The sequence below is a fragment of the Belonocnema kinseyi genome, chromosome 10 (genome assembly GCF_010883055.1).
Source record: "Belonocnema kinseyi isolate 2016_QV_RU_SX_M_011 chromosome 10, B_treatae_v1, whole genome shotgun sequence".
Taxonomy (NCBI): Eukaryota; Metazoa; Arthropoda; class Insecta; order Hymenoptera; family Cynipidae; genus Belonocnema; species Belonocnema kinseyi.
The window spans coordinates 2,533,001-2,556,788 of record NC_046666.1 but is presented as its reverse complement, the minus strand read 5'-3'; the positions used below and the strand labels follow the sequence as shown (position 1 = coordinate 2,556,788).

Below are 23,788 nucleotides of genomic sequence, written 5' to 3'. Positions count from 1 at the left end.
AAATCAGAAGCAATTTAATTTTCTCAGATCCTTAATAATTATTGAAAAGTTTCTAAATTCTTTTTCGATTTCTTTAAAATAAGTTTTTGCCCATATGTAATTTCGTTTTTTTTTATCTTTTTCAAAATTTGAAAAAGTGTACAAATTATTGGCTTTTAGAAAAATCTGCAAATCTACATTTTTCTTTTTTCAAAAGTTTTTTAATTTGTAAACTTATTTTTAAAACTCTTAAATGTGTAAACGAACTTTCTCGAATTTTTTCTAAAGTTTTGAATCTTGTAAAACTGTAAAAATTTTCTTTGAAATTTTCTAAATTCTTTATCAAAATTGCAGGAAATAATTTAAAGGGGTTTAAAAACTTTTTAAATTTTCTCTTAGAATTCGATAAAAAAATAAAAGTAGTTTAGAATTTTCCTATTTATCTTAGAAAATTTTTTTCTGTATTTTAAACCCTTTCAAAATTCTTTGAAAAGTTATACTTTTTTTGGAAGAAATCTTTAAAAAACTCCCAGGAATCTTAAAAGCGTTTTTGTTTAATTTTCTTGAAACCCTTCAAAATTCAGTTTCAATAAGAAATTGAGAATTCTGCAAAATTAAAAAAATGTGTTTTCAATTGTTCCAGTTTTTTCCACATACTATGAAATTTTCAAAACTTAAAATTAATATTTTGAAATAAAACCTACATCTTTTAAAATTTTCTTTTTTTTCTTTTAAAATTATATTGTCGTGAGCCTCTCAAGATTAATAGAAAATGAATAATTCGATTAAATAAAATATTTGGAGATGCGATAGTGGAAAATTAACCATTACTTTGCAAAAATATTTTAATTAGACAAACAAACAAGATTCAGTAAAATTTTTAGCTTTAATTAAACAATGATAAGGTCAGATTGTGAAACTTGATAATAATTGAACAAATTGCGTCTTAACAATTTTAAACCAAGAATTATTTATGAACCTTATGTATTTTACCTTAATTTAATCATTTTGCAAATAGGCAGTGTTTATCTGTACCGAAATTTAAACAGAAACTTTTTTAAACTGTCTTCTTCTAAATCAGTATAAAAATTATTTTATAAAATTTAAAAAGAATCCAGAGTTTGAAAAATGTTCGTCACAAATTTTGAATTGAAACAGAGATTTTTTTATATTCCCTTCTTCTAAATCAGAATAAAAATTCTTTTCTAAAATTCCTGCCATCAAGAAAGTTCAATTTTCAACAAAAAATATTATTTAGGACTTATTAATTATTACTTATTTAGGACCTTTAAATGCTTTGAAAAAATTGTATTTTTAAAAAATAAAATTCGTATATATGTTTTAAACTGCCTCGAATGAAAATTTTTTGTATTGTTTTAAAATCTTTTCAAATATTATCTTAGCATGAATTTCTTCATATAAAGATAAGTTTTCAATTAGAAATGAAATAGCTACTTAATTTAAAAATTAATTTTTAACAGCAAAAAACGAATTTTCTAATAGTCAAACTGAACCTAAAGAATCAATTTTCAACAAAATAGTTGTATTTTCAATAAAAAATATAAGTTTTTCAACCAAAAATGGAAAATTTATCACTTTTATTTTCAGTTTCAAAAACTGGTTAAATTGTGCACTCTAAAAATGAATTTTCAACTAGAATTATGATTTTTCACAAAAAATGGATTTTTTATAAAGAGTTGAACTTTCAACCAGGAAGTTGAATTTTTAAAACAAAAAAGATAAATTTCAACAAAAATTGTAATTGACGATATTTTAACCGAAAAAGATTTTAATTTAAATCAAAATAAGTTAAATACATACAAAATTCGAATTTTAAGAAAAATACTCAAATTTTGAAAGAAAGAAATTAATTTTCAATCGCGAAGATTAATTTCCTACTAAAAAATAATTTTTTTCACCAAATGATTGAATTTAAAAATAAAAAACATAAACTTTTAACTAGGTTTGTAATAGATAAATTTTGAGTTAAAAAATTTATTTTTATATTAAACAGAAACGAATTTTTAACGAAAAAGTTAAAGTTTCAACCAAAGATATGAATCTTCTACCAAAAATAAAAAATTTTAACAAAGTATTTCAACTTTCAACCAAGTTTTTGATTTTTGGAACGAAAAATATGATTTTTTAACAAAATAGTTGCATTTTCAATTAAAATAATTAAATAAAAAAAAAAGTAGTCGAATTTTAACCAAAAGACAAATTTAAACGACAAATAGAAAAAGGGTTAATTTCTTGAAAACAGGATAAGAAGAGATGTTCTTTAAATAGAGAAAAAGAAGGAATGCGAAAGTGATTTTGAAACTTATAAGGTTATTATTGAACTGTATCGTTGCAGGGACATCTTTCGAAAAATCTTATTCAAGGCAAATAATCCGCAAAAAGTTTGCTAAATAATTGCAATTTTCTTTGTAAAAAAAGTAAAATACAAAATCGAAAAACATTTTCAAAATTGAAAGCAGAATTTTGTTGAAAAATAGCGTACGAGGACCCTGAATATGTGTAATTAATTTAGAACACATATTCAGGCATCGGATTTCCACTGCAGTGTTTTATGACCTACAAACTGTCAAGTGTTGACGTGAGAATGGTGAAAACTGTGTTTTTCGTTAAAAATTTATTTAACATTCATAAAATTAAGTGATTTCCTGTTAAAGGGGTGTTAATATAAATATAATATTATAACATAAGTGTTTTATGACCTACAACTGTCGAGTGTTGACGTGAGAATGGTGAAAACTGTGTTTTTCGTTAAGAATTTATTTAATATTTATAAAATTAAGTGATTTGCTGTTAAATAGGTGTTTATATAAATATAATATTATAAAATAAGTGTTTTATGAACTACAACTTTCAAGTGTTGACGTGAGAATGGTGAAAACTGTGTTTATCGTTAAAAATGTATTTAATATTTAAAAAGTTTAGTGACGTCCTGTTAAATAGGTGTTAACATAAATATAATATTATAAAATAAGTGTTTTATGAACTACAACTTTCAAGTGTTGACGTGAGAATGGTGAAAACTGTGTTTTTCGTTAAAAATTTATTTAATATTTAAAAATTTTAGTGACGTCCTGTTAAATAGGTGTTAACATAAATATAATATTATAAAATAAGTGTTTTATGAACTACAACTTTCAAGTGTTGAGGTGAGAATGGTGAAAACTGTGGTTTTCGTTAAGAATTTATTTAATATTTATAAAATTAAGTGATTCGCTGTTAAATAGGTGTTTATATAAATATGATATTATAAAATAAGTGTTTTATGAACTACAACTTTCAAGTGTTGACGTGAGAATGGTGAAAACTGTGTTTTTCGTTAAAAATTATTTAATATTCAAAAAATTAAGTGATTTCATGTTAAATAGGTATTAATATAAATATAATATTATAAAATAAGTGTTTTATGACCTACAACTGTCAAGTGTTGACGTGAGAATGGTGAAAACTGTGTTTTTCGTTAAAAATTTATTTAACATTCATAAAATTAAGTGATTTCCTGTTAAATAACTTCTTTTTATGTCTGGTTATGAAACAGTAAAATGCGCCATTTTGAAAAAAACATGTGCTTCCTACTTCAAGTGTTTTGGACGAGTTTTGTTGCAAGAAAGTGATGTGATTTTGGATGTTATTGTCTTCGAATGGTTTATTGAAGTAAGTGACAGAGTACGTGGACTGATTATTCAATAGGAAGCTCTCATTTTTAATAAATAACTCAACGACCCGTTAAGGTTTTAAGTACGTAAGTAGGAAAAATATTTATTTTAACGTGTAACAGCAAACTTTCTTCTTCATTTTCATCAAATATTTAGTTTCCCCTTGTCGCTGTATTAAAAAAACAATTTTCAAAATATTTTTTGCCACGCAGGAAAGTCTAATGGAAATGGTTCAGACGCCCTGACACTTTACTTCCGGAGTCCCTGGATTTAGGATCATCATCAGTCCCAAACCCGCACTAAATCCAGGTTGAACTGTAAATTGTATCATCAAATAATTTTTTAAATAATTGGTCAACACCTCAAGAACAGAATTGTTTCCTTTATTGTTTAAGAATCATTTACAGTTTAAATTGTCAATTTAACAAATAAAGTTGTAATTAAAAATCTTATTTAGAAGTCACTTAAAGTCGTATTGAAGCAGTATGCAACCAATCAGTAGACTGTATTACAGCAATGAGTGCCAGGTTTTCGATAAGTAATCGGCTAATATTAGTAGACAGTTTAAACTCAGATTTTTCCCAGCTGACAATTCCTGTACAGGAAACTCAGAGGATCCTGAACATGATCCTGGAGACGATTCTGCAGACGAACCTGTGCAGGTAAGCTTGACTTTTTCTTTACAGGAATTTAGCGAAGGAAACTGTACATGATCTTGCAAAGGGATCTTTCGGAAAAATAACCTTTAAATGACCTTGTACAGGTTTCTTCGCACAGAGTGATTTGAAAAACGAGTTCATTTACGGCAGCTTGTCCAGGTTCCTATACATAAAGCTTCATACGTGTTTCCCTTCAGGAACCCGCGCTGCAATTTACTTCGTGAAGAACCTGTACAGGTACCTATCATCGATCATTCAAAGGTTTTTTTGTCGGTACAGGTTCCATTGCAGGATCATGAACAGTTCTCTTCTTCAAATTTCTGAAGAAGATTTGTCAAGAATACCTGTGCAGGTTCGTGTGCAGCATCGCATCCAGGAACATGGCCAGGATTCTCCAAGCATCCTGGACAGGTTGTTTCAGCAATTCGTGTGAATTTAAGTGACTTTAGCGAAGGTGTACATCTGACTTCACGGACTATCAAGCCTTCGTCTTGGGCGATACCGACGAATCATGTGCTCACGCTGGAATGCGTTTGGCTGTAGTGGGTCAGGATGGCGTGAATAATGGCCTATCCTTCTTTGTCTTATCTTAGTGGCCTCATGCTCAGCCCAATAAATACCTCGCATTGTTAATCCAGTTTGTTCGAGATAAAAAGATTCACGTTCGGGTCTTTCTAACAGGATAGGTTCTCGTACTTCAATCAGGGTAGTATCGCATATCTCGTTCACGTCAGCAAATCGTATATTGTGCTCAACAGTAAATCCATCATGTATTCCTTGCGACCGAACAACAAATTCTGCAATATTGTTGTCATTCATGTGTTCAAAAAAACTAGCGCGCGCTACGACCAGAAAAGGATGAACTGCAATGCCAATCCCAAGCATCTGACCATGTCTTGTAATATGGACTAAGTCAGGAAGGTCAAAGTTAAAATCGTATAAGGATTGAGGAAATCCGGGGATTTCAGGTGCCCATGGATGTGATGGACCCAGTACTGGAGGGGCTGTGTTCATTCGCTTTTGGCGATTATGGGGAACTGATGATTCTGCAAGAATGATACAAGTAAATTTATTAGCATCAGTGTTAGGTAAGATCTGTATTTAAGGATAATTTTTATTCGCACACTAGTGCGAATTCGCACCAAAAGTTTTTTTCATTTTGTTGGCATTTTCACCAACACAGCTGCAGCGGATCCCTAAACTTATATATATATTCATTTAATACCTACTATCTTAAACCTCACACGGTACACTAGTGCGAATTCGTACCCATAGTTTTTATTTTATTGGCATTTTCGTAAACACCGCTGCAGCGGATCCCTAAACTTATATACATATTCATTCAGTACCTACTATCTGAAACCTCACACGGTACACTAGTGCGAATTCGCACCTAAAGTTTTTGTTTTATTGGCATTTTCGTAAACACCGCTGCAGCGGATCCCTAAACTTATATACATATTCATTCAATACCTACTATCTTTAACCTCACACGGTACACTAGTGCGAATTCGCACCCAAAGTTTTTATTTTATTGGCATTTTCGTAAACACCGCTGCAGCGGAACCCTATACTTCTATAAATATTCATTTAATACCTCCCCGCCTAAGTTCAAATTCCCTTTACTTAGTTCTCTGCGGCTTTAAAAATCACCATTGAGTGTCAAATCCTTTTATCCACCCCACCCAAATCCTGAAAATTATCCCTAAATGATCGAACGTGTACAGCCCCTAATGGGTGAATTTTGGCCTGGGGAGAACTGGGCAGGAGGGTTTTCCTTAGTAGTGATTTTTGGGTCTAGGTGTCTATGTTTTTCAATCCAATTTAAAAAATTGCGAAATTCATTCTTTAATTAAGTTTTTTTGTACTTAAAAAAAATATTTCAAATTTTTTCTAAAATTTTCAAGGTATGATATCGACACAAAATGATTTAAGATAAACTTGATTTTTTGGCAGAGTTTAGAACGATTTCGTTGAAAAAAAAAATTTTTTAATTTAAATTTTGAACTTCTCGGATTATTGAATGATTTCTAAACTTAAACTTCTTTTCAAAACAACGTTTGAAAAATTTCTTTAAAAAATTGAAAAATAAACTGTTTTAAAAATATTTCTATAGCCACCATCTTGGATGTTTTCAAAATTTAGAATTTTGCTGTCAGTGAATTTATTTTTTGATCTGAATAGTTAAATTTTCAAGTACGGAAATTAATATTTAACCAAAAAAATGGTCTGATATGCATTTAATGTTCTAATAAAAAAAATTTATTTATCTTGAATAATAAAATTCTTTGAATCAGAAAAAAATGGAGTCAAAGAAAAATATTACTTGTCTCTCAGTCAGAGAACAGTTTATTTTGATTCGAAGAAATAATTTTTTTCCGGAGAAAATATTTTATCCATTTAAAATTATTTTTATAATTTTTAAGTTATTTTAATTACTAAAAAAAGTCTTTGAAAGAAACGATTTTTTTTATATTTGAAAGAACTATCTTTTCTCGGTAATATCATAGTTCTTATCGTAAAAAATTAAATTACGAAATGGCTTGTTTTTTTTTTTGACGTACAAAGAGATTGAGAAAAAATAAACAGAGTTTGTTTAATCAAAAATAAATCTGCTGTAAATTTAAAAAGTATGACTAATAGCTCAATTAATTAATGACATAAATGTAATTTAGAAATCGATTTATTAACTCTTGTTACAAAATTTCGAAATTAATATCAAGGTATAATAAATTAGGTGAAATTTATATAGTGTTAAAAAATTTATATTTTTTGTTAAAGGTTCAACTTTTTGTTTGACAATCAATCTAATTTGCTGAAAGTTAAACTGTTTTGTTAAAAAGTATAATTTTTTGATAAGTCAACTTTTTCGTTGAAATTTTTTTATTTTACGAAACGGTTCAACTATTTTTTTGAGAATTTGTCTTTTTTAATTGAAAATTGGACTATTTTGTTCAAAATTTATTCCTAATTGAAAATTGACCTATTTCAGTTAAAAATTAATAATTTTATATATGCACAGATGTTGTGGTTTTGGCCAGGTGATATTAATTTAATTTTTTTAGTCTACTAGCCCTAAAAAATCTTTATTAAGTTTTTTAATAACCGGTAGACAAAAGGAACTTGAGATCAATTTATTTAATTTATAATTTTAGTTTAAAATTAATCTTTTTTGTTGTAGGAATATTTAAGTCCCTTATTAAATTTGTTTAGGGCGTAGAAAATTAATTTTATTAAATGGAAATTCTTAATGGAAACTATTCTATTTTTTGTTAAAAATTTATCTTTTACAATTGAAAATTCAACTATGTGGCTGAAAATTCATGCATTTTGTTGAATTTTTTTTTGGATTTAAAAATTAATTTTCTTCCCTAAAAATGCACGATTTTGGTTGAAAATTCTATTATTTGAATTAAAATTCATCTATTTTGTAAAAAAAATAATATCATTTTAAAAAATTTGGACTGAAAATGGGACTTATTTGGTTCAGAAATAATTTTTTGTTTGTTTGAAAATGTATTTTTTATTTAAAATTGTAATAAATGTATCTAAGATTCATAATTTTAGTTAAAAAACCATATCTTTTGTTGAAAACCTAAGTAGTTCGTTGGAAATTAATTTTTTTATTAAAAATTTAACTATTCTAATTCCGATAGAATTTTCTTTTTTTGTAAATTCTGATGTATGGTTAAAGACGGTTTTGTTGAAAATTCCTGTTTGGTTCATAATTCAACTATTTTTTATTAATTACTTTTTTCCTTTTGCTGAAAATGCAACTATATAGCTAAAAGACCTTGTTTTTTATTTGAAAATGTATTTTTAATTAAAAATTATTTTTTCATTCAAAGAATTTTTTTATTAAAAAATTAACAGTTTCATTTGAAGTTTTATAATTTTATATGAAAATAAATGTCTTCAATTGAACATTTAAGTAGTTTGTGCTGGAAAAAGAATTTTTTTATAATTAGTTATTTAACTGAAAATTTGACCATTCTAATTTTGGTGGGAAATTGATATTTTTTCTTATAAATTCAACTGTTTAGTTAAAAAAAAAAATTAATTTGAAATTGGAAGAAAATTAATTTTGTTGTTTAAAAATTAAATTATTTGGTTGAAATTTAATCCAGTTGATTCAAGAGTAAACAATTAAGTGAAAAACTATCCTTTTTGCTTAATTAGTGAACTTTTTTCTTGAAAATTTATTTCGTTAGGAATTCGTGTATTTTGTTGAATTTTTTTTTTAATATTCGGTCTAAAAATAATCTTCTTGGTTACAAATTCAATTATTTTGTTAAAAATGTGTTCTATTTAGCTGAAAATTTAACTGTTTTGCTAAAAATCATTATTTTATGTTCCAAAATATATTTTTAAACTAAAAATTTATTTTCAATTAAAAATATAACAAGTCTAGTTGTAGATACATAATTTTAGTTAAAAATTTATATATTTGGATAAAAATTTAACTAGTGTTCTAAAAATTAAATTTGTTTATAATTCATTTATTAATTAAAAATTTAGCTATTCTTTTTTTAGTATAAAGTTGATCTTAATTTGTACATCTAACCATTTGGCTTATTAAAATTTATATATTTTTTAGTTAAAAGTTGAAATAAGTCGTTGAAAACTCATATTTTTTGGTAGGAAATTAAAAATGATTTTTCTTTAAGAAAAACGATATTATTTCACTCACCATTAATTTCCTCAAATGACGACACAATTTCAGGTAAAAAACATCCAAAAAGTATCAAAAAACTTGAAAAAGGTATTTTTTTCATTTTTATAATAAAAAAATTAAAAATTTTGATTTGGAAATTCGAAGTCTACTGAATTGCTGTTTCTGATAAGATACTGTGTTATCACAGAAAATAACTAATGGTGAAGGAAAAAAGAATCCGCCTTTTATGAGCAAATAATCATATTTGTGATGCTGTAAACTGTAATGTGATTCAAAAATGATTTATCAAACATAATTTTTTTATCAAAGTGAAAATATCTTTAAACCAGGTTAAACTTTGTTGGATTTTAGATGAGGACATTTTTTTCCATCGGTAAATTAAAGAAATAAGTTGTTTGATAATTTTTGTTTCATTTTAAAATAAAAAAGTCTGATTGAAATTAAATACTGACTATAACTTTAGAAATAAATGATTAATTATTATTAATATTATTAATCTCACACGTAAAGTTTTTCGATTTGACAGGAAAAATATTTTTTAAACAAAATAAAAATGTCGATTAATTTTTTATTGGTAAATAAATAAAATAAATTAATGAAAACACGAGTTTTAAAAATCTTGGAAAAAATTCGAGTTCGTTGAAAAGGTATATTTAGGACTTTCCAAAGTTTGGAAGAAATTTAAAAATATGTTATAAATTTCTGGAAATCTCTCAAAATTTTAAAATATTTTTAATCACTTTAGAAAAGCTTCAATTCCTAAATGCATTTCTTAAACTTATTCCATTTTTCCTGAAATTAAAAAAAATTAATTTAATTACTTTAAAATCTTCTATTTTATTTTTTATTAATTTTTGTAAATAATTTGAAATATTTTAAAATCTTTTTCAATTCCTGTTGAAAATCCCCGAATTTACACAATTAATTTAAAGAAAAAAATTATACTATGTACTTATTAAAATTAGAGTAATCAATTATTTTTATCAAACATTTTTTTTAATGCCTGAAGTTTAAAAAAAATTATTTTTTGAATAAGAAATAAGAATAACTGAAAAAATGAATTTCAATATTAAAATTTTTGCTTGAAAATGTGCGTAGTACTTCAAAAAAATTACAAGAAACGTTCTCAAAAATCGAATTTGTAATTTAAAAAGAAACTTTAAAAAGTTTCCAGATAATTTTTCATCCAGAAATATATTTTTTCAATTATTCCTATTTTAAATTCAAACAATAATTTTTTAAACTTTAAACTGTGATAAAATATTTGAGTACTGTATTTTTAATATAGAAATAATGTTTATAACAAATTTTCTAATTGTTTAAATTTGGGAATTTTCTACTTGTGAAATTTTTTATTTCGAAAATTTTCTGTAGAGTGTTTTATTATTTAATAATTTTCAAATTCGGTATTATTATAAACTGTTCGGGAATTTTTTCATTCGAAAATTTTGTTACTCATTACGTTTTTTGTCAATTTTGCGATCTTAAAAAACTGCAAAAATTTGCTTCCAAATCTTCGTAATTCTTTATTAAAATTGTAGACAACATTTTTAAAATAAATTTTCAAAAATCTAAATTAAAAAATTTTTTTTGTTACATTTTTAAAATTTTATAATTTAATAAAATTAAAAAAATGTTATTAATATTTCTTAAGCTTATTCAAATTGTTTCCTGCGAAATTAAAAATTAATATTTTAAAATAAAACCTAGAACATCAAAAAATGTTACCAGAAATCTTCAACAATTTAATGTCCTCAAATCTTTCAAAATGATTAAAAAGTTTCTCAGTTTTTTTCGATTTCTTTCAAATGATTTTTTGCCCATAATTTTATTTTTCTGACCACTTACAACATTTGAAACAGATTAAATATTATAGTGTGACACCAATATCTGAAAATCTACATTTTTTCTTTTTTTATAAATTTTTTAAAATTATTTTTGAAATTCACAAATGTCTCTTAAACTTACTTGATTTTTTTCTAAAGGTGTGTAATATTGCGAAACTGCAAAAATATGCTTTGAAATCTTTTAAATTCATTATCATAATTCTAGGAAAAAATTTAAACTTTTTAAAAATGTTTTTCAATTTTCTCTTAGAATCCGTAGAAAAAATGAAAATATTTCGAAATTTTCCTATGAATCTTAAAAACATTTTTCCGTTATTTTGAAACCTTTGAAAATTCTTGAAAAGTTTCTATATTTTTTAAAAATATTTTTGCAAAATCCTACATTTTTAAAAAAAGTTTTTCATTTTGTTCAAGTTTTTAAGTACTTTTAAATCTTTTAAAAAATGAATAAATATTTCCTAAACTTATTTAAATTATTTCTCAAATTTTCTAATCTTCAAAAAATAATAACTTTTAAAAAATTTTGGTTTAAAATCTTCTACATTCTTTTTCGAAATATTAGGAAATAATTTGAAATTTTTTCTTATGTGTTCTTAAAATTAATTTTTCGAAATAAAAAACCATTTGAAATTTTTGCAGGATACTCAAGAGAATTTTTATTCTCTTAAATCTCTTGAAAATTCAGTTTTAATAAAACAAATTAAAAAATGTTTCTTAAATTGTTCCGGAAAGTAAGCAACTAAAATTAATAAAAAATTACTAATTCGATTAAATGAAATAATATATTTCGTGATTAGAAAGTTGACAACCTACCATTATTTTGTGAAAATATATTAATTAAATAAAATTTAATAAAATTAAATATTACTGAGAAACGTAAAAAATAGACAAGTTTAATAGAAAACAAGATTGAATAAAATTGTTAGCTTTATTGAAAAAATAATAAGGCCAGATTGTGAAACTTGATAACGATTTTATAAATTGCGTCTTAAAAATGGAAAGCCAAGAATTATTTATGAACCAATTCGATTTCACCTTACTTTAATCACTTTGCAAATAAGCAGTATTTATTTGCACCAAAATTAACACAGATATTTTTTCAAATTTATTTTTTTGAATCAGAATTAAAATTATTTTATAAAATTTTCTATTTTATTTTAAAAATAATCTAAAATTAAAAAAAAAAAGTCTTAACAAAATTGACTTTTTTTAATTCGTTGAAATCATTTTAAGTTTATAAATTTTTGTATCTTTTCGGAAATCTTTAGTATTATTTTTAAATTTTGTTGAATATTCTCTTCAAATTAATTTTTCAAGATAAAGAATTACTATTTTGATAAATATTTTCAAAATATATTTAAATGATTAGAATTTTCCTAAAACTTTGAAAAAAATAATTACTTAATAACTTCCAGATTATTTTTTCGACAATTTTGTAAATCTTGAAAAAAATTAAAACCTTTTTAAATCTATTTTTAAAATAAATTTTGTGAAATAAAAAATTATTAAAAATTTTCCCGGAAATCACTAAAAAAAAATGTTGTATTCCTAAAATTTTTTAAAACTCTTAAAAAGGTCTCAAGTTTTTTCTTTAAATCTCCAAAAACTTAAATTTTAAAAAATTTGTTTAAATCATTCTAGGTTTGAAATTATTTTTCTATCTTTTAAAAACTTTGGAAATCTTTTGTAATGTTCCATAGTCTCGTTAAATGTTCTATTCCAATTGATATTTAATATAAGGAATAAATTTTAATGTATATTTTTCAAATTTTAAATTATTTTTGAATTTTTTTAAAAACTTCTACATATGTATTCTTTAATTATTTGAATTATTTAAAAAATGTTGTAATGTTGCAAAATGAAAAAAAGTTTACTTTAAGACCTTCGACATTCTTTTTCATAATTTTCAAATATCATTGGAAATGTTTTAAAACCTTTTAAAATCTTTTTCTGAATTTAATTTGATGAAATAAAAAATTGATTTAAATTTTCTCTAAACTCTGAAAAAAAAATTCAAAATTTCACTTCAAAATCTTTAAAAATCTACATTTTTTCAGAAATGTGTTAAAATTTTTTTCAATTTCAAAACATTTTTTATTCTTTGCAAAGCTTCTAAGCCTTTGGTATATCTTTTGAAATAATTAAAAGTTTGTTAAATATTTTCGAAATTTTTAGATAATGAAAATAATTTTTTACTTCAAAAATCTGAATTTATAACCAAGAAGTTACCAAGATGACTTTTCAAATAAGAAAATTATTTTTCTACCAAAAGTAATTAATTGAAAAAAAATTTCAACAACATAGTTGAATCTCTAAATAAAAAAGATCAATTTTCAACTACAAATCAATAACTTTCAAATAACAAAAAAAAGTGTAACAAATTATTTTTATTTTTAAATAATTTTGAATTTTGAATTTTGAATTTTAAATTAAGCAGTTGCTATTTTAATTTAAAAACAAGATTGAATTTCTACTGAAAGAGATGAATTTGTAAACCAAAAAAAAAGGAATTTTTAACAAAAATCTCAAATTTTCAACAAGAAAATATTATTTTTCAAAATGTTTTATTTTTACCACAAAAAGATTGAATATTTCTCAAGAAAGATGAATTTTCTATAAAATCGTTAAATTTTTTGACCAGAAAATATAAGTTAAAAAAAGTTAATTTTCAACCGAATTGACGAATTTTCCACTAAAATATTTTTTTCCTAAATTTAAAATCTTCAACATAAAAACTTACTTTTTAAAAAAATAGTTAAACTCCTAATCAAGTAGATAAATTTTTATAATCTTTAAAAAACTTCAAAAATTTTTTCTAAATCTTGAGAGTCTTCAGAAATTGTTTCTGAATCTTCCGGATTCATTTTTGACAGTCTTGAATATCTTTTGTAATATTTTAAAATCATAATTTTGTTTCAATATCTTCACAAATGTACCATTTGTTTTAATTTCTTCTTATTTTTCAAAATTAAAAAAATTAAATCTTTAAAATATTCTGCAAAATTGAAAAGATTCCTTTAAATCTTTAGTTTCATTTTTGATCTTTCTTTTCATTCTTTCTTTGAAAACTCATAAAAAAGCTTCTAAATTTGTTGTCTGAGATCTTCGAAAAATCTACATTTAAAAAAATATAATTATTTTCCTATCCTTTCAAAACTTCTAAATATCTCTAAAACTTATTCGATTAAAAAAAAATTAATCTTGAAAATTGAAGAATTTTGATTTAAATTCTTCTACATTCTTTTCTGAAATTTTAGGAAATTATTTGGAATGTTTTTAAAACTTTGTATATATTTTCTTTAAATTATTGTAATAAAAATATTCAAAGCTTTAAAGCTTCAAAATTGTGTATCAAAATCTTTAAAGATCTACATTTTGTTTGAAATTTGTTGAAATCTTTTCAAATTACAATTATTCTGAAAACTTTTCAAATTTAAAATGATGTTTGAATTTTTTATAAACTTCTAAAAATTTAAAATGTCTTTTAAAATCATTTAAAATTTTCAAAAATTTAAAAATAATTTAAGATAAAATTTGAAGAATATAAAGCAATAGCGTTGGTAAATGAAATGTGAACAAATTTTAAAAAAGATGAATTTTCTACCAAGAAAATTAATTGTCTACCAAAAAAGACAAATTTTCAATTAAAAAAAAAAACATTAATTTTCGACAAATTTGTTTAATTCATGAGCCAAAAAGACGAATTATCTATAAAATGGTTGAATCTTCAACACAAAAATATTATATTTTAACTCAAATGATGAATCATCAACTAAAATTTTTTTTTAAGTGGTGTAACTTTGAATATAGTATTGGATTTTTCAACCAAAATAGGGCATTTTGAAACCAAAGAGATGAATTTCAACTAAAATAATACAATCTCAAACAAAACCTTAATTTTCAATTAAATAAATTAAACACATGAACCAGAAGATTATTCCTTAATCAATAAGATTAATTTTCTCAAAATTAAATAGTTAAATTTTCAACGAAAGAAATGAATCAACAACTGAAAAAATATTTGTTAACAAACCAATTTAAATTAAAACCAAATATTCGAATTTTTGACTGAAAAAGATTAATTCTCAACAAAATAATTGAATTTTCAAGATAATAATTTAATTTTCAACCAAATAGTAAAATTTTGAACCAAAAATATAATAATAGACTTTTCAATGAAAAATATTTGGTTTTTCTTATTCCGTTCTATTTTTTACAATATAGTTGAATTAAAAAAATGTGAATTTTGAAGAAAAAGTTAATTTTTAATAATTAAATTGAAGAACAAAATCGTTTTAACTTTTATTTTTTAGTGATTCGGAGAGTTAAAAATATTTAGCGTAAGAAATTGATTTGACCCCTCCCCCCCCTTTTTTATGAGACAGCATAGAAAAATCATTGACAGAAAAAATCCTCAAACTAGTTTTTAAACGGAATTTTGAGTAAAAGCGGTTTTTCAAAACTGCTGATAGTGTGATAAAGCCCATTGTGCCAAAGATTATTTATGAGCCGGAAATGTATGAATATATAGTGGCATGTGTGAGTCGCTGGTCGTAAGTTTTCATGAAAACATAAAGTTTAAAGTTTAAAGTCGGTAACAAACTAACAACGCTGAGGTCAAACGTCACACTGAGTTACGGCTTAGAAACTCGAAAGTTCCAAGCTTTAGTTCCACATTCCGTATAAGAGAGAAGCCGAGCTTGAGAAATTCGAATGCCCTCTTTCAAGTCTAAACTCTGACCATAATTATACAATTCCGTCCCTTCCCGGTGAATAAATAAAAGCGATCAGCTTATCCAACCCGAGGGTAAATTTCACTAAATCTCCTCTTCAACTTTGCAACAAAATAACTACACTACAACTGATAAATTTTCTGAGAGAAGAAGCTTCCTAGTTTAAATCTTCCCCTCCATACATTGCCTACCCTACTTCTTCTCGTTTCCCCTACTTTTACTCCCCTACTTTAGATTCCTTCGTTTCCTTAACTATCCCTTTCATACACTATTCTTCACCCGCGCTGCACTGCTATTACTTCCCTCATTTGTCTTCCTCTCTTCCCATCATTTTCTCTACATATTCTTCCCTTATTTCCCGTCGTCTCTGATACTCCCCCATCCCTCATTTCCCCGCACTACCCTTATTTCTCTTTCCACTCTTTCCTTAGTTTAAACTGATTACCAAACTTCTCCCATCCTCTCCTCTACTTCTCTACTCCTTCTATAACTCCTCACATGCAACTATCCCAGTATACCTCCCCTTAATTTTCTCTTTGCCCAATTCTTCCTCCAATACTCTCCTTTACTTCCCATGCTATCTCTCTCACTCTCACTTAGTACCCTGCACTATCCTACTGTTCTACCTCTCAGTGCCTCCCATTTTTTAAAATTATTTTCTCTACATCTCCTGTCCTATTTCCAGTCGTTTCTCATTCTTCCTTACACCTCGTGTTCCCTCATTTACACTAATTATCCTATTTTCCCCCTTATTCCTCTTACTAACATGCTCCTTCCATTATTCTTTTGTTACCACTTCTCATGGTAATACCTCAAACTTCCCCTTTCCCATAACTTATTTCTGCTGTACTTTCCCTGGCTTCCTCTAATATCCTCCTTCCCCTCTCCTAAAGAGTCGCAATACCATACTGACCATTTTCTTTCTTTCTTCCCTTTTTGCTAATCATTTCCTTTACATCCCCGCTTCTTACTTTCTTCCCTCTCTTCCCATAATTTAGTCTACATCCTTTCTCCTATTTCCTGTTGTTTTCAAAACTCTTCTAACCCTCGTTCTCCCGCGACACTCTTTTTCTCCACCCTCCCATAATTCCTCACTTTCTTCCTCTCCTCCACTTACCCGCACTGCCCTACTATACCTCAACTCACTTCCTTCTCTGTCTCTCTTTCCATTATTTCCTCTACATCCTCTTCCCTCACTTTGCTCCCTCTCTTCCAATTATTTCTTCTGCATACCCTCCCCCCATTTCTCGCGGTTTGCATTCTTCCCCATACTAACTTTGTTTCTTTCCCCTCATTTTCCCTCATTTATTCTAATGACCCTACTTCTCATTTCCTCATTTTTCCTCATCGTTCTTACATCCACTCACCTCCCTCCCCTCGTTGCCCATTATACTACTAACTTCTTCATGCCTTATTCTTCCTCACTTCTTTTATTCCCTCTGCTTTTATTTCCACTACTTTGCCTCCTGGAGAGAAAGCTGAGAAACCCTAAAAAGTGACTTTTTTATTCATCGTACAGCGGATAAGTTTTCACTGATATTGAAGTAAGCTTTTAAAAAAGAAAATGATACAATTGGAAAAAGTATTGTCGAGCCCGAGTTTTTATTTAACTTCTTAATTTCTGAGAGTTTCACATTCCCAACAAGAAACTCTTCTAATTTTGGTCGGGTTTCCATCTGTCCCACTTTTTTCTGACAGTAGAAGTAGAGGAAACAAAGGGAGAGTGGAAGAAACTGAATGGAATGATAGGAGTGGCGTGAGGGAAAGGAAAGTAAGTTAGTCACGTAAGGGAAGTGGGAGGGGAAGTGACTGATAAAAAATTAGGGGACCTGATGGGAGCAGAAGTGATATTAGTGGAGGGGAAGTATAAGAAGGAAACAGAAAAGTGAGGTGAGCGCAAATAGGTAGGCGAGAGGAATTTATAATGAGTATTAATAAGGGGGAGTATGGATGGGTAAAGATGTAGGGAGGAATTACGGCGCTTGTGAATATTTTCAGAGGAGGGAAGTCGAAGAAGTAGGGAAAGTAAATAGAGAAGATTGGGAGGAGTAAAAAGGAATGAATTAAGTAAAGTTATGGAAGTGGAAGTGAGGCGGTGAGGTAAGGAAGCGGCAAGAGAAGTGAAGAGTAAGAACGAAGAGGACGTAATGGGAGTAGAAGATATAGTAGGGGAGAAAGAGTAAGAGGAAGAATGTAAAGATTTTAGGGAATAATGCAGATGCAAGGAAGAGAAAGTATAAAAGTATAAATGTAGGGGAGTATAGTCGGGGCGGTGGGGATGTAGTAAGGGATTAGAAGGCTTATGAATAATCGTAGGAGAAGGATAATAGGCAATGAGGGGTATTAGGGTATGAGAAGTGAGGGGATAATGTGCAAGGAAGGGGAAATGAGGGAAGTGACGAGGAGCGACATGTAAAGGATATTCTGCAATCTGATTTTAAATAAAAAATTTAAATAAACCATTTCTAAGGTTTAATTCGCTTTCTTCAGTGTCAATCCCTTCAACTTGTTACTTCATGATAATTTAAACAAGATTCATAATTAGTTATTAAATTTCGTGACTTTTTCTATACAAGTTTTATAAACAAATGAGTTATGGGAATATTTTTGATACAACAATTTGTTTGTAAGTCAAATAGAAAAACGACAATTTTTTAATTACATTTGTTTATTTATAAAAAAAACCGAATAAAAAATGAATTTAAAAAGTGTTTACCACTTGAACTAAATATTTTTCCCTCAGGGTTTGCAAATGCTGACACTTGTATGAAACATCAAAGCACATTCCAAGTTTCATGAATATTTCATGAAATTTCTCACGCAAATTTTTTCTGCCAATTTATCTACGGGTTTTTGCCTGAAATTTACATCTCTGAATATTTTATAAAAAAGCTTGGTATATTGAAATTAAATGATTATTCAAAATTGAAATAAAGATTTCAGAATGCTGGTTTAATAGAATTCTGAAAAAGTTGAGTATTGATCAAATCTAACTAGTGACTTATTTAATAGTTTATTCTGATGTTGTTAGACATCAAATACAAGAAATTTGTGAATTAAAATACGAGAACCTTACCTTTAAATAAATATTATAATCGATTTATTTTGATTACTTTCTAAACTAATATATTATTTTATTTTATCGTTAAAAAATTGATTTTCTTTATCAAAAAAATTATGTATTTGGTTTATTAGCATTGCGATTTCTTATGTGAAATATCCATTGAACAAGTTTTGGGTATGACTGGCTCCCATCCGCGTTCAACCAAGAAAGGTGCTGCTTAACTTAGACGTTCTACTGGGAAGCGTTTAACATTTTCATATATCCAGACGGACAATTCCATTTGAATTTAAATTAAAAACCCTGATCTCTGAATAACATTCAGTTAACTGAACTCAAACATTTTTTTGTAGTATTATTACAGTATTATTAAATCTTTCTAAAAAAATTATATTGTTATAAAGGTTATTAGTTATTATTATTTATTTATTATTTACTCTATGAAATCTTCCCATAACTTCCCAATCCTGAATACCTCGTAATTTTTTGTACTTATCTTCTTCTCATTTCACCTTACTTCCACTACTCCAACTCCCTTTATTTCCTCTCACTTTCCTTACGTCCTTTCCCCTCATGTCCCTTTACTTTCATTACTTTGCGTCTCCTCCTTTCCCCTAATTTCTCCTTATTTCCACTTCTTCATTTTCTCTCACTGCCACTAATTCTCTTCTCTTCATTTCTCCTCATTTCTACTACTCTCCCTTTTTTAATTTCCCCTCACTTCCCCTTCACCCCTCCCCTTGTGCCACCTTACTTGCTCCAATTTCCTCTCCTCATTTTCCCATCACTTCTCCCATTTTCCATTCCTTCATATACCCTCACTTCTCCTACTTCTCTTGCTCTCATTTCGCCACAGTTACACTAATGCGTTTCCCCTCATTTCTGCTTATTTCCACTGCGATCCTTCCCTTCATGCCCCCTTACTTCCACTTCTTTCCCTTTTCTCCTTTCTCCTTATTTCTCCTTATTTCCATCCATTCATTTCTCCTAATTTTCACTAATTTTCTTCTCTTCATTTCGGCTCATTTCCACTACTCCTCATTCCTTAATTTAACCTCACTTCCCTTACTTCCCTAATTTTTCTTATTTTTTCTTGCTTCCCCTACTCCCCCTCCCCTCGTTTTCCCTTACCTTTCTAAGGCAATAAAAGATAATTTTTCAACAAGGTAAGTTTAAAAATCACTAGGTTTTTTTTTCTTATTGATTTTTTCTATCTTTTTCACACTCCTTCATTTTGTAAGACTTTTTATCGTGGAACTAAGTATTATTCCTTAATTAACCACAAATAAAAAACAATTATTTTCCCTTAAAAATGTGAAAAAAATGAATTCCCTTAATTAAGCAAACGACCACTATACAATCGTTTTAAATAAAAAATATTACAAAGTTCCTCGTTTAAAGAAAAGTTCAATTATATCTGACTTTATCAATACTTTGGCAATCATTTTTTATTGTAAATAAAATATTATTCTAAGAGAACCAAAATGTAAATTTTTGGTTTTGGAAATGTAATAATTTCGGTAATTTGGAATTTCTGAATTTTTAAAATATTGTTAATTTTCACTTGCGGAATGTTTCAATTTCGTTTTTAAAAATTTTATTTATCTTCACTAATTTTAAATTTCTGAAAGTTTAATTTTTGCCGTGCTTTGAAATTCAAACTCAACAAATTTAATAAATGATATTTAAACATTTTTAATCATAGATTTTACCAAAACCTAAAAAATGATTTTTTTTCCATTTTCCGAAAATTCTGATTTGACCAAGAACTTTTTTGATAGTTTAATTTTATTTTCTTTCATTAAAAGAAAATTTGTTTGAGTCAAGGAAAAATTATATTTACTCTCAGTAAAAGAAAAGTTTCTTTAATTTAAAAAAATATTTTCCTCGTCTCTCTATTTTAGATTTAAACAATTAAAAACATTATGTGTTTCAATCAAATTTTTTTCTATAGTGTGAAAAATATTTACCTGAAGAAAATTATTTATTTAATTTCTTTGCCTAATTTCTTTGAGTTAAAAGAATATTAAAGAAATTATTTCTTTAAAAAAAATAGGAAGTACGAAATACTCTAAGATCAGATACATTTTCTTTCGTTTGAATTAAACAATTCTAAACGTATGATTTAATGAAAAATAAATGGAAATTATTTATGACATATCTATTTATTTAATGTTTTTATGATTTTTAATAATGATTACTGAATAAAATAAATCTTCATTTTTAATTTGAACTAAGGGTATTTCTTTATGTTAATATATAATAACATTTATATGCCAAGTAAAATAATAAAAATTGAGTAACAAATATTAATTTATAAACACTAATAAATTCTTCATTATGCAACTAGACATGTTTTTGTCATCCTTGATAAATATTTTTGCTTTGCATTGACGTTTCAAATGCCTGCTTTTGGGCTAGAAGATCGTGAGTAATAATTAGGGAAGTCCTGGGGTAAAGCTAATTATAAATTAAATTATTCTATTTTTATAATTTGCATGCTGACGTCCGTTTATTGAGCTAGGTCATCGGTCCACTTTGGAACTCATCGCATGAACTTATTTTAAATTGGGACCTGACAATCAATTCATTATCACAGCTGATAAAGGTCTTAAGATACAGCTATTAATTATTTAAATTTTATATACTTGTAACAATTAATGTGCGCAAACAATTATTATTCATATTATTAATTAATAATTACTTTAAAATTGTTATATTATATAATTAACTTTATAAAGACATATTTATTATTAATATTTTCATCATTAGATTACAATAATAATATATTTAAATATTTAACTTTTAAATATAATTTTACTAAGGAAATTCAGTGATTGTAGTAGATTAATCCCAAATCACCCCCTCCCTCCTAAGCCCCTCTCACAGCTTTTCAATCTTATTCCCTCACCCCTCTCACACTTTCCTCCCATCTTTCAGAACACTACTCACCCCATCTCTCTCCTACATCTCCCTTACCCTACTACTTCACCCACCACTCCCAATTTTCCCTCCCCTATTCTGCCTCCTACTATTCCCTTCCTCTCCCGTAAGTAGCAACCCCTCTTTTCCTCTCCTACTTCTCCTCCATTCAAGTAGATTGATCCCAAATATTATCCTCCTCCTTGAAGTCCCGCCTCTCTCCACTTCTTTCTATTCGATCTGGTCCTATCTAATCGCCCCCTCCGTTCCCACGATCCACGTTTCCCAATTTTGTTCCACTACTACCCCTCACACCCAACTTGAACCCTTCACTCTTATCCCCTCACCCCTTTTACACTTTGCTCTCACCTTTTAGAACACTCCCAATTCCATCTGTTTCCTACAACTTCCTTACCCTACTACTCCACCCGCCACTTCCAATTTTTCCTCCCCCATTCTGCCTCTTACTACTTTCTTCCTCTCCCGTAGGTAACAACCCCTCTTTCCCTCTCCTACTTCCCCTCCATTCAAGTAGGTTGATTCCAAAAATAATCCTCCTTCTTAAAATCCCGCCTCTCTCTCCACTTCTTTTTATCCTTACCGATCCTTCGTTTTCTTATCGTTCCTTTCCCTTCTTTACTCCCTGTTTCCCCATCCCACCCTTACTTCCACAACCTAACCACCCCTTTCATGCCCACTACTCCTTCTTAATATCTATTTCGTTTTTAAACTATTACTATCTAACCCCTCTTCCGCTTCCCTCCCACCCCTTAGATAACCTCTTACCTCACCGATAACCTCCCACTCCACCACTTCCTTACTTTTCCCTTATGCCACGGCTCCACCCTCCACTCTCCATATGCACTCCCTATTTCCTCTCTCCTACAGTACCATTTCCCTTCCCTTTCCCTCTTATACTTCTTCCGCCCTTTTTTTCTCTCACAATTCCTCTTAATTTACCAAACCACCCCTCCCATGGTCACTACTCCCATCACTTATCTTCCTACCCGTGGCTATAAAACTTTAAAAACTAAATCAAATTTTTTTATTTTCATTTATTAAATTTTGTATAAAATGTGAAACTATTTTCCACTTCTCTTTTCTGATTGTACAAAAGACACAGAGCCAGATTCGAGTCTAAGGCAGCCCTAGGCCATCCCTAGTGTTTTTTTTATAATAAAAAAAGGCTGCCCTCGGACACCCAAAAAATTGCCGCCCTTTTTCAGTATTAATTACTAGTTTCTTCGACTGCAAAGTTGACACGTTAAAAAAAAAAGAAAATACGAGTGGAAATAGATATGCTCTGTAATAATGATAAAAAATAGACCACCCAACAATTAGCCGCCCTTTTACAATTTTCGTTACTAGTTTGTTTCTGTCACTGAGTTAATAAGCGAAGGAAAGACAATACGAGTGAAAAACAGACATGTTCTGTAATAATGCAAAAGTTTGAGGACGCCCTAGGCTACCTACAAATTTACCGCCCTTTTTCAATTTTAAATAATAGTTTTCATCGAATGGAGATAAGAGAAGCAGAATATGATAATACGAGTGGAAATAAATGTGTTTTATAATAATAAAAATAGGCCACCCTAGACCACTTAATAATTTGTCGCCCTTCTTCAATTTATAATTATAGATTTTCTCTGTTATAAACACGATAAGCGAATAAAAAGACAATACGAGCGAAAACAGACGTTTTCTGTAATAGTAAAGAAAATTTAGGACACCCTAGGTAGGCCACCCAAAAATTTTCCACCCTTTGTCAATTATCATTAATTATTTTTTCCGATTGCAGAGTTGACAAGCAGAATAAGATAATGCGAGGGAAAATAAATGTGTTCTGTAATAATAAAAATAGGTCGCCCTAGGCCACTTAATAATTTGTCGCCCTTCCTCAATTTCCAAATCCTAAGTTTGATATATTACAGAGTTTATGAGCGAATGAAGGGACAATATGAGTGAAAAAAGACGTTTTCTGTAATAATAGAAAAGATTAAGGCCGCCCTAGGCCACTCGAAAATTTGCCGCCCTTTTTAAATTTTCATAACTAGTTTTTATCGTTTGAAGAATTCAAAAGCAGAATATGTTAATACGAGTGGAAATAAATATGTTTTGTAATAATAAAAAATAGGCCACCCTAGGCCACTCAACAATTTGGCGCCCTTTTTTAATTTTTATCACTGGGTTTTCTCTATTGAAGAATTGATAAGGGAATAAATAAAATACACGAGTTAA

General features: G+C 27.6%; 2 protein-coding genes across 2 annotated transcripts in view; one reads left to right on the top strand and one right to left on the bottom strand.

Moving 5' to 3' along the window:
* The window catches only part of LOC117181446 (acetylcholine receptor subunit alpha-like), a 140,263-nt gene that overhangs the window by 10,472 nt on the left and 106,003 nt on the right, over nucleotides 1–23,788 (top strand). The window lies entirely within an intron of this gene.
* On the bottom strand, nucleotides 4,781–9,112 carry LOC117181948. Its single transcript, XM_033374975.1, has 2 exons — nucleotides 9,003–9,112; nucleotides 4,781–5,358 (listed from the first exon to the last, which is right to left on the bottom strand). Exons 1-2 carry the CDS (start codon nucleotides 9,085–9,087, stop codon nucleotides 4,781–4,783), a joined length of 663 nt encoding a protein of 220 aa, XP_033230866.1. The 5' UTR covers nucleotides 9,088–9,112.